At 38.1% G+C, this 12,455-nt stretch overlaps 1 protein-coding gene across 1 annotated transcript in view; it reads right to left on the minus strand.

Moving 5' to 3' along the window:
* Positions 1 to 12,455, minus strand: part of GPC4 (glypican 4) — a 130,697-nt gene that overhangs the window by 33,823 nt on the left and 84,419 nt on the right. Inside the window, exon 2 of the mRNA XM_074323433.1 lies at positions 9,094 to 9,252. Coding sequence (XP_074179534.1) covers positions 9,094 to 9,252 — 159 coding nt within the window. The remainder of the gene's footprint in view (positions 1 to 9,093; positions 9,253 to 12,455) is intronic.

Genomic DNA, 12,455 nt, shown 5'->3' on the forward strand with positions numbered 1-12,455 from the left:
TATACCATAAGTCTGGAGATGGCAAAACATACTCCTTTGAAGCTGCCTGACACCACAGCTTCCCATGTGTCCCTTTGCTGTCTCCTCAGTACTTGTCTTCAGCCTTGTTCATACCACCTCACTGTCCCCATCTTAGTTCTCCAACCATCATCTTGTTACTCTACCTAACTTCCTCTCTTTTAATTCACATCAATAAACTGGAGTTTGGCTTTTACAATGGCTTGGATAATTCTCTGACCAAAGCACCTTACCCTTGGATTTCTAAGAGTCAACACAGCCCCTATAAAATTCCACTCAACATCCTCTTTAAGCCTTGAAGAGTGTTGGCATGTCCTAATTGCCATCCTTAAAAAAATCAATCAGTGAGTTTCCAGAAAAATGGAGGCATGAGGTGAGCCTCTGTAAAGCTCCCCTGGAATTTACAACGAATGGAACAACAAAAACTCCACAAAGGACTCCGTGCACAGCAGACAGGCAAGACGAAGAGGCCCACTACCGACTGAAATCACCTACAGGTGGGAGATTCGTGCAAGTGGGGGGTGGGGGGAGGAGGGAAGGGAGAAGTGCGGAGACGGAGCCGCGGGCGCAGGACGCAGACCTAGCTCAGTGCTCCGAGCTCGCTGCTTCCCGGAACTACCGCAGCTGCGGGAGAGGGAAGAACTCGGACTGCTAGGGCTCCGCTTATGGCCCACAGGGCTGAGGGGGCAGCATATAACACGGCTGAACACAACGCTCACGGCAGAGACCTCGGAGAAAAGACTGAGGGAAAAAGGCTGAAAACGGTGGTTTAAGCCATCACTGCTGAAAGACAACGGAGCCTCAGGCACTGAGACTAGCCGCCTCCTCCCTCCCCTCCCAGAGGTCGCCCCGCCCGCACCTGCCCGGTGCTAGAAATGGAAAAGGAGCAGTGTCAGAGCAAAAGAACAGAATATTTGCTGTTCTGAGAACTGTGGGCCACAGACACAAATTCGCAGCCCAACTAGTTCAGGCAAAGGGAGGGAGCTGTGGAAGCAGGACCGGCTGTGGTGGTGGTCGCCACCACTGCTCTGGGCCACCTCTCACAACTCACCCTACCACTGACACCACCTATCTGGGCGGATCCCTGCAGGAATAAACAGAACTGCTGAAACATACGGGTTTCTGAATCTGGAGCTGGAAGAGCTTTGGAACATCAAAAGCTCTCCGCATACCCACCGGGACACTGCACCCTGTGACCTAGACAAACTATTAACAGAGGAGAAGCCCGTCTCCCAGGGAATCCCCCATTGTGTGAGAAGTTGGAATAGTGCAGAGAAAACATAGCACTACCGTGTGGGAGAAGAAAATAAGCTGCAGTTGGAGAAATAATAAAACATTCTACCAACAAGTACTGGAAAACAAAAGAAAGACCGCTTCCTATCAACCTGTTGCAGAAGTCACTCCTGTAGATGTCTAGGAAGAGAAATAGTAAACCAGTAATCGCCATGAATAACCAAGGCAACAAGATAGCTCAGAAAGAAAGTGAAAAACTCCAGAAAAGGCACTTAAAGATACAGAAATATGTGACTTAAATGACAGAGAATTCAAGATTGCAGTTCTGAAAAACTCAACGAGATACAAGAAAACACAGATAGGCAGTTAAATGAACTCAGAAACTCAATCAAAGAACAGCATGAGCATTTTACGAAAGAGATTGAAATTTTAAAAAGAACCAAATAGAATTTCTGGAGATTAAGAACTCAATAGAAGAAATTAAGAATGAAATAACCAGCTTAGGTAGTAGAGTTGACCAGATGGAGGAAAGAATCAGTGACATCGAAGATAGAAACCTGGAAATGACACAGATGGAAGAAGAAAGAGACTTGAGACTTAAAAGAAATGAAAGAACTTACAAGAACTTTCTGACTCCATCAGAAAGAGCAATATAAGAATAATGGGCATACCAGAAGGAGAAGAAAGAGAGAAGGAACAGAGAATATATTCAAACAAATTGTCGATGAGAACTTCCCAAACTTGTGGACAGAACTGGACCCTCGAATCCAAGAAGCAAATAGAACACCTAGTTACCTCAATCCCAACAGGCCTTCTCCAAGGCACATTGTATTGAAGCTGTCTAAAATCAACGACAAAGAAAGAATCCTCAAGGCAGCCAGGAAAAGAAGACGGTAACTTACAAAGGAAAGCCCATTAGATTATCATCAGATTTTTCAGCAGAAACTCTACAAGCCAGGAGGGAGTGGAACCAAATATTCAAACTATTGAAAGAGAGAAATCATGAGCCAAGAATAATATATCCAGCAAAGATATCCTTTAGATATGAAGGAGGAATAAAGACCTTTCCAGACATACAGAAGCTGAGGGAATTTTCTAATACACGACCTGCACTACAAGAAATACTAAAGGAGGCTATTCGACCACCATCAACAGGGACAATTTGTGGCAACCAAAACTCAAAAAGGGGAAGAGTAAAGGCCTGAACCAGAATATGGGAATGGAGAAAGTAAGCGTGCTGAAGAAAATGGAATACTCTAAATATCAAACTTTTTTAACATAAACTTAAGGCTAACCACTCAAAAAAAATCCAGAACTGAAATATGTACTGCAATAAAAGAAGAAACAGAGGGAAACATCATAGAATACCACCACACAGAAATAATAGACAACAACAAAAAGGCAAAGAAACAATGGAGACACAGCCTTACCAGAAAACTAAAGATAGAATGACAGAAAATACTCACATATCAATAATCACCATAATTGTAAATGGACTGAACTCACCAATAAAAAGTCACAGAGTAGCAGATTGGATCAAAAAACTAAACCCAACCATATGCTGTCTCCAAGAGACACATCTCAGCTACAAGGACAAGCATAGACTCAAAGTGAAAGGGTGGAAATTGACACTCCAAGCAAATGGTACCCAGAGAAAATCAGGTGTAGCCATAATGATATCAGATGAAACAGACTTCAAGGTGAAAAAGATAACAAGAGACAAAGATGGACATTTCATAATGGTGAAGGGCACTGTACAACAAGAAGACATAACAGTCATCAATATTTATGCCCCCAATCAGGGAGCACCGAAATACCAAGCAACTACTAACAGAACTAAAGGGAGAAATTGACCAAAACACAATTATACTAGGGGACTTAAATACATCATTGACAGCTATGGATAGATCATCCAAACAGAAAATAAATAACGAAATAGTAGCCCTAAATGACACATTAGATGAAATGGACATAATTGACATTTATAGAGCACTTCATCCTAAAACATCAGACTATACATTCTTTTCTAGTGTACATGGAACATTCTCAAGGATAGACCATATATTGGGACATAAAATCAGTCTCAACAAATTTAAGAAGATTGAAATCATACCATGCATATTCTCTGATCACAAGGCTTTGAAATTGATATCAACTGCAAAAAGAAAGCGGAAAAACACAAATACATGGAGATTAAACAACATACTTTTAAAGAAGGACTGGGTCAAAGAAGAAATTAGAGGAGAGATCAAAAGATACATAGAAACAAATGACAATGAAAATACATCCTACCAAAATTTTTGGGATGCAGCGAAAGCAGTTTTAAGAGGGAAATTTATCTCATTACAGGCCTATCTCAAGAAACAAGAAAACTCCCAAATAAATAACCTCATGTTACACCTTAAAGAACTAGAAAAAGAAGAACAAGTAAAACCCAAGGTCAGCAGAAGAAAGGAAATAACAAAAATTAGAGCAGAACTAAATGAAATAGAGAACAAAAAGACAATAGTAAATTTAATGTGACAAAGAGCTGGTTCTTTGAAAAGATTAACAAAATTGACAAACCCTTGGCTAGACTTACTAAGATAAAAAGAGAGAAGACACTGATTAACAAAATCAGAAACGTAAAAGGGGAAGTTATCACGGACACCACAGAAATACAAAGGATCATCCAAGAATACTATGAAGGACTATATGCCACCAAATTCAACAACCTAGAAGAAATGGACAAGTTCTTAGAAACATATAGCCTTCCAAGGCTGAACCATGAAGAACTGGAAAATCTAAACAGACCGATCACCAGTAACGAAATCGAATCAGTCATCCAAAACCTTCCCAAAAGCAAAAGTCCTGGACCAGATGGCTTCACTAGTGAATGCTACCAAACCTTCAAAGAAGATCTAATACCAATCCTGCACAAACTCTTCCAAAAAATTGAAGAAGAGACAGTACTCCCTAACTCATTTTATGAGGCCAACATTACCCCAATACCAAAACCTGGTAAGGACAGCACAAAAATAGAAAACTACAGACAATATCTCTGATAAATACCCATGCAAAAATCCTAAATAAAATTTTAGCAAATCGAATACAACAATGCATTAAAAAGATTATTCATCACGACCAAGTGGGGTTCATCCCCGGGGCACAAGGATGTTTCAACATACGCAAATCCATCAATGTGATACATCACATAAACAAAATAAAGGACAAAAATCATATGATTATATCAATTGATGCAGAAAAAGCATTTGACAAGATACAACATCCATTTATGATTAAAACACTTAATAAAATAGGTATAGAAGGAAAATACCTAACATAATAAAGGCCATATATGACAAGTCCTCTGCTAATCTCATAATTAATGGTGAAAAACTGAAGCCCTTTGCTCTACGTTCAGGAACACGACAGGGCTGTCCCCTATCACCTCTGCTTTTCAACATAGTGTTGGAAGTCCTTGCCAGAGCAATCAGGCAAGAGAAAGAAATAAAAGGCATCCAAATTGGGAATGAAGAAGTTAAATTATCACTCTTTGCAGATGACATGATGCTATATATAGAAAACCCTAAAGACTCCACCAAAAAGCTATTAGAAACAATCAACGAATACAGTAAAGTTGCTGGCTACAAAATCAACGCACAAAAGTCCATTGCCTTCCTATATACTAACAATGAAATCTCAGAAAAGAAATACAAAAACAATTCCTTTTGCAATTGCAGCAAAAAGAATAAAATACCTAGGAATAAACTTAACCAAGGATGTGAAAGACCTATATGCTGAAAACTATAAGACATTTTTGAAAGAAATTGAAGAAGACACAAAGAAATGGAAAGACATTCCGTGCTCATGGATTGGAAGAATCAACATAGTTAAAATGGCCATATTACCCAAAGCAATATACAGATTCAATGCAATCCCCATCAAAATCCCAATGGCATATTTTAAAGAAATAGAACAAAAATCATCAGATTTGTTTGGAACCACAAAAGACCCCGAATAGCCAAAGCAATCTTAAGAAAAAGAACAATAATGGAGGTATCACACTTCCTGACTTTGGCTTGTACTACAGGGCTACAATAATCAAAACAGCATGGTATTGGCAGAAAAACAGACACATAGACCAATGGAATAGAATTGAGAACCCAGAAATAAAACCACATAAATATGGACAGATAATTTTTGACAAAGAAGCTAAAACATACAATGGAGCAAAGACAGCCTCTTCAATAAATGGTGCTGGGAGAATTGGATAGCCACGTGCAAAAGAATGAAACTGGACTGCTATTTGTCACCATGTACCAAAGTTAATTCAAAATGGATCAAAGACTTAAGCATAAGACCTGACACAATAAACTGCATAGAAGAAAACATAGGTACTAAACTTATGGACCTTGGGTTCAAAGAGCATTTTATGAACTTGACTCCAAAGGCAATGGAAGTAAAAGCTAAAATAAACGAATGGGACTATATGAAACTTAAAAGCTTCTGCACAGCAAAAGAAACCATTGACAAAATAAAGAGGCCACCACCTGAATGGGAGAAGATTTTTGCAAACAGTGCCTCCGATAAGGGGCTAGTATCCAGAATATACAAGGAACTCATGCAACTCAACAACACTAACAAACAACCCAATTAAAAAATGGGCAGAGGACTTGAAGAGACATTTCTCCAAAGAGGACATACAAATGGCAAATAGACATATGAAAAATGCTCAACATCACTAATCATCAGAGAAATGCAAATCAAAACCACAATGAGATATCACCTCACCCCAGTCAGAATGGCTATCATCAACAAGACAAATAGTAACAAATGTTGGAGAGGCTGTGGAGAAAAAGGAACCCTCATACACTGTTGGTGGGAATGCAGACTGGTGCAGCCATTATGGAAGGCAGTGTGGAGGTTCCTCAAAAATTACGAATAGAATTGCCATATGACCCAGCAATCCTCTCCTGGGTATCTACCCAAAAATCTGAAAACATTTAGAGATAAAGACACGTGTGCTCCAATGTTCATTGCAGCTTTGTTTACGTGGCCAAGACATGGAAACAACCAAAATGTCCTTCGATAGATGAATGGATAAAGAAGTTGTGGTATATATACACAATGGAATACTATTCGCAGTAAGAAAAGATGATATAGGAACATTTGTGACAACATGGATGGATCTTGAGAGAGTAATGCTGAGCGAAACAAGTCAGACAGAAAAAGCAGAGAACCATGTGATTTCACTGATATGTGGTATGTAAACCAAAAACAACAAAAGAACAAGACAAACAAATGAGAAACAGAAACTCATAGACACAGAAAATAGTTTAGTGGTTACCAGAGGGTAAGGGGGGTGAGGGGTGGGGGGGTGGGAGATGAAGGTAAGGGGGATCAAATATATCGTGATGGAAGGAGAACTGTCTCTGGGTGATGAACACACAATGTGATATACAGATGATGTAATACAGACTTGTACACCTGAAATCTATGTAATTTTACTAACAATTGTCACCCCAATAAATTTAATTAAAAAAATCAATAAATAAATACAGTACCCACTAGAGAATTACAGTTTGCTGGACACAAGTCAATTGAGGCTTTACCATATAAGTATTTAATTGTCTCAGAAAACCTAATTTGGAGGAAACATAAGACATATCCCAGCTCTTTTCTGATCTCTAGAACAAACACATTTCAGCAACTACTTCAAAAAAATTAATCTGTGCTCACTACCTTTATTGTCTATGCCATATTTTAATTTGATGTCTTAAGAAACAAACTGGCATTTCATAATCATTTTTTGTGTCCAGTTTTGAAAGTGACAAATAAACAGTGCTAACACATTTATTGAATGTGAAGGCTGGTAGGAAAAGGGGAAGAGAAACAGTTTTTCTGTCCTTTTCCAAAAACATATGTTAACACTTACTGATAAAGTGTTTTTTTTTTTCTGTATGGGTTTTTAAAAACTACACATTGGAATCATACGAGTAATGCTATAAAGCCATGGAGAGCGAGAAGGGGAAAGGACAGCTAAACCAGCAGGCTCACAGACAAGAAAGGTCATTGTGGGCTCCACACTAGAAGACATGTCTAACAAGAAATGGGGGTAACTTGCAAGAGGTGGCATTGGAACCTGGCAACAGCTATCTGCCTGCAGGCTGGCCATGTCTAAAGAGCACCATTTTTACTTTCTAAATTCCATGATTAATTACACAAGTAGTAATTTTTAAATGTTAGTATCTCAAGTTTTCGAAGATGACCATGTGATAATCTTTCTAAGTTTTCTCCTCAAAGTAAGAGAAAATGCTTTGGTTATTGTCTTGAATAAGAAATGTCATAGTCAAGAGAATAGCATTCTTTTAAATAATCATACCCATGATTTACTAACCAAGAGAGACAGAGGTGATCTAAAGATATCTTTTGCCAATAACACCATTTTCCATGTGGTGTAAACATATTGTTAAATACGCTTTACAGCTACAGCATGTGTGTTGGAGGGTATGGGAAAATTATTTCCATCCATCCAGGGAAAGGAGGAATAACATCAAAACTAAACACAACTCTACATACAAATCTGCATACAAAATGTTGGGAAAAATGGGTACAATACACGGTATTCTACATAGAAAAAAATTTAGTTCAACCACATTACAAATAAAATACACTTTCGTGGTGTAGCCTGGGAACCCAACTAACACTTATTAAATCGGTTATAAGTTTCAAATAACAAATCTCAAAGCCAATATTTGAAATACAACCTGTTCTTTAGCTGACGACTGCCTTCTATATCAAATCTAATTTAGTTCAGCTTCTCACCATGGTAACGAGCCCTTTGCAGAAATACTCAAAGACATTTCGCATCTCGAAAATTTGCCTTGTACTTCTTCACCACACATAATGTCATGAAAAGCATGCTTCAAAGATGCTATGTAATTAGAATGGCCTTTAAAACAGGCACAAAGAAAATCATTCCTATTAAAATTAAATCTACTTCATAACAATCTTCAAACTGACTGAACAGCAACAAAGAAAGGAATCCTGAGGTGTTTTGGACCCCATACTCTAGTTTTTAAAATCTGTTATCTGTAACATTGCTTCAGATATGATTGAAGTGCCTCTCATTTGGCTCATATTGATTATTTGTTCACTGTTAAAAGAAAGTGTGCATGTGAGAATCTATGTTTGGCGCAGGGGATTGAAATGAGTTTCGTCATGACTTTACATGGATAGACTAAGCCAGAGCCCCAGCTAAAATGAGACCAGCTTAATGAAGACTATAATATCATAGCTACTTGTGGCTTGCTGCTGCATGGAAACTCAAGAACTGAGCTTTAATCCTGTCTGTGTTCTACAGAGCTTCTAGGAATTCTAGTTGTCTTTGGGGAATCCATTTTGAAATTTAATTTCAAGTCCAGCATCTGCAGAATCTCTACGGTTATTTTGACTAAGTTTTCAGATGCCTGTTTTTTATTATGAAGATTTTTTTTAAGTGACTTGCGTCAACAACACTATTCTGTGTTCACCCAAGAAATGAAAGCATTTAAATTAAACCACTTTAATCTATTTTTTGGCTCCTTGTTACCATATTTCCATAATGCCTACCATACAGATTCTAGTGCATCCAGAAGGATTCTAGCAGTAATGGTGTAGGGCTAATTTATCCCTGGGATTCAACAAGAAGAAACATCTTAGGGGAAAACTTGATCACTGAGAGAACAGAGGTGCTCTGAAAAAAGCAACTGTACAAATTGAACTATCAGCTCTTACAAATGACTTGAATGAAAGGTTTAAAACAATTTCAGGAAGAGAGTAAATACTGATGCTTACTTGGACCACAGTTCCAATACATACCATCAAACTTCTTGTAACGGGAAGCGAAGACAGCTTGCAAATGATTGCACTGCTCGCTGACCACACTTTTGAACTCATCTTTACTTTGCAGGCTGTACTTCTCCTCCATCTCTTGAGAGCAGCAGGTATAACCCTGAGGGCAGATCTTCAAATGGTCACCTGGAAGATAAAATGTAGCACAATCAACCTCTATCACCATTCACCAAGTCCAAGATGGAACAGTTGGACTTAAGGTTTACATACTCTGCTTCACTACCATCTGTGAGGTTGCTGCAAAGGCCTAGTTAGGCATCATGTGTATAGAAATTTTCACTAAACTAAAAACGCGTATTCCCTTCTTGGAAAAATAAAATACTAAAGCCACCTCCAAAAGACAAAAGAACTTTCCAATCAGAAAGTCTGCTACACCACAGGAAAATCAGTCAGTGCCATTCAATATCAACCCAAGTCTCTTTTGTAATTATTTGAGATTCTCTGCAAGTCAGACAAATGAGATACAGTTTTTCTAGCTTTGGGAGTTTACACTCCAAGAAAGGGTAACTTAATGAGGAACAATTTATAAAATGTGACAACAACCAAAAACTGAACAAATCTATGAGCAATAATTATACTGGGAGGAAGCAAAGGGGTAAGTGCATTTTTTTTAAAATTAAATTTATTGGGGTGACAATTGTTAGTAAAATTACATAGATTTTAGGTGTACAATTCTGTATTACATCATCTATAAATCCCATTGTGTGTTCATCACCCAGAGTTAGTTCTCCTTCCATCACCATATATTCGATCCCCCTTACCCTCATCTCCCACCCCCCACCCCCCTTACCCTCTGGCAACCACTAAACTATTGTCTGTGTCTATGAGTTTCTGTTTCTCATTTGTTTGTCTTGTTCTTTTGTTGTTTTTGGTTTATATACCACATATCAGTGAAATCACATGGTTCTCTGCTTTTCTGTCTGACTTGTTTCGCTCAGCATTACTCTCTCAAGATCCATCCATGTTGTCACAAATGTTCCTATATCATCTTTTCTTACTGCTGAATAGTATTCCATTGTGTATATATACCACAACTTCTTTATCCATTCATCTATCGAAGGACATTTTGGTTGTTTCCATGTCTTGGCCACGTAAACAAAGCTGCAATGAACATTGAGCACACGTGTCTTTATCTCTAAATGTTTTCAGATTTTTGGGTAGATACCCAGGAGAGGGATTGCTGGGTCATATGGCAATTCTATTCGTAATTCTTTGAGGAACCTCCACACTGCCTTCCATAACGGCTGCACCAGTCTGCATTCCCACCAACAGTGTATGAGGGTTCCTTTTCTCCACAGCCTCTCCAACATTTGTTACTATTTGTCTTGTTGATGATAGCCATTCTGACTGGGGTGAGGTGATATCTCATTGTGGTTTTGATTTGCATTTCTCTGATGATTAGTGATGTTGAGCATTTTTCATATGTCTATTTGCCATTTGTATGTCCTCTTTGGAGAAATGTCTCTTCAAGTCCTCTGCCCATTTTTCAATTGGGTTGTTTGTTTTTTTGTTGTTGAGTTGCATGAGTTCCTTGTATATTCTGGATACTAGCCCCTTATCGGAGGCACTGTTTGCAAAATCTTCTCCCATTCAGTTGGTGGCCTCTTTATTTTGTCCATGGTTTCTTTTGCTGTGCAGAAGCTTTTAAGTTTCATATAGTCCCATTCGTTTATTTTAGCTTTTACTTCCATTGCCTTTGGAGTCAAATTCATAAATTGCTCTTTGAACCCAGGGTCTATAAGTTTAGTACCTATGTTTTCTTCTATGCAGTTTATTGTTTCAGGTCTTATGCTTAAGTCTTTGATCCATTTTGAATTAATTTTGGTACATGGTGACAGATAGCAGTCCAGTTTCATTCTTTTGCACGTGGCTATCCAATTCTCCCAGCACCATTAATTGAAGAGGCTGTCTTTTCTCCATTGTGTGTTTTTTGCTTCTTTGTCAAAAGTTATCTGTCCATATTTATGTGGTTTTATTTCTGGGTTCTCAATTCTATTCCATTGGTCTATGTGTCTGTTTCTCTGCCAATACCATGCTGTTTTGATTATTGTAGCCCTGTAGTACAAGCCAAAGTCAGGAAGTGTGATACCTCCATTATTGTTCTTTTTCTTAAGATTGCTTTGGCTATTCGGGGTCTTTTGTGGTTCCAAACAAATCTGATGATTTTTGTTCTATTTCTTTAAAATATGCCATTGGGATTGCATTGAATCTGTATATTGCTTTGGGTAATATGGCCATTTTAACTATGTTGATTCTTCCAATCCATGAGCACGGAATGTCTTTCCATTTCTTTGTGTCTTCTTCAATTTCTTTCAAAAATGTCTTATAGTTTTCAGCATATAGGTCTTTCACATCCTTGGTTAAGTTTATTCCTAGGTATTTTATTCTTTTGCTGCAATTGCAAAAGGAATTGTTTTTTGTATTTCTTTTTCTGAGATTTCATTGTTAGTATATAGGAAGGCAATGGACTTTTGTGCGTTGATTTTGTAGCCGGCAACTTTACTGTATTCGTTGATTGTTTCTAATAGCTTTTTGGTGGAGTCTTTAGGGTTTTCTATATATAGCATCATGTCATCTGCAAAGAGTGATAATTTAACTTCTTCATTCCCAATTTGGATGCCTTTTATTTCTTTCTCTTGCCTGATTGCTCTGGCAAGGACTTCCAACACTATGTTGAAAAGCAGAGGTGATAGGGGACATCCCTGTCGTGTTCCTGAACGTAGAGCAAAGGGCTTCAGTTTTCTCCATTAATTATGAGATTAGCAGAGGGCTTGTCATATATGGCCTTTATTATGTTAAGGTATTTTCCTTCTATACCCATTTTATTAAGTGTTTTAATCATAAATGGATGTTGTATCTTGTCAAATGCTTTTTCTGCATCAATTGATATAATCATATGATTTTTGTCCTTTATTTTGTTTATGTGATGTATCACATTGATGGATTTGCGTATGTTGAACCATCCTTGTGCCCCGGGGATGAACCCCACTTGGTCGTGATGAATAATCTTTTTAATGCATTGTTGTATTCGATTTGCTAGAATTTTATTTAGGATTTTTGCATCGGTATTCATCAGAGATATTGGTCTGTAGTTTTCTTTTTTTGTGTGATCCTTACCAGGTTTTGGTATCAGGGTAATGTTGGCCTCATAGAATGAGTTAGGGAGTACTGTCTCTTCTTCAATTTTTTGGAAGAGTTTGTGCAGGATTGGTATTAGATCCTCTTTGAAGGTTTGGTAGAATTCACTAGTGAAGCCATCTGGTCCCGGACTTTTGCTTTTGGGAAGGTTTTGGATGACTGATTCAATTTCGTTACTGGTGATTGGTCTG

This window comes from Rhinolophus sinicus, chromosome X, assembly GCF_036562045.2.
Source record: "Rhinolophus sinicus isolate RSC01 chromosome X, ASM3656204v1, whole genome shotgun sequence".
Lineage (NCBI taxonomy): Eukaryota > Metazoa > Chordata > Mammalia > Chiroptera > Rhinolophidae > Rhinolophus > Rhinolophus sinicus.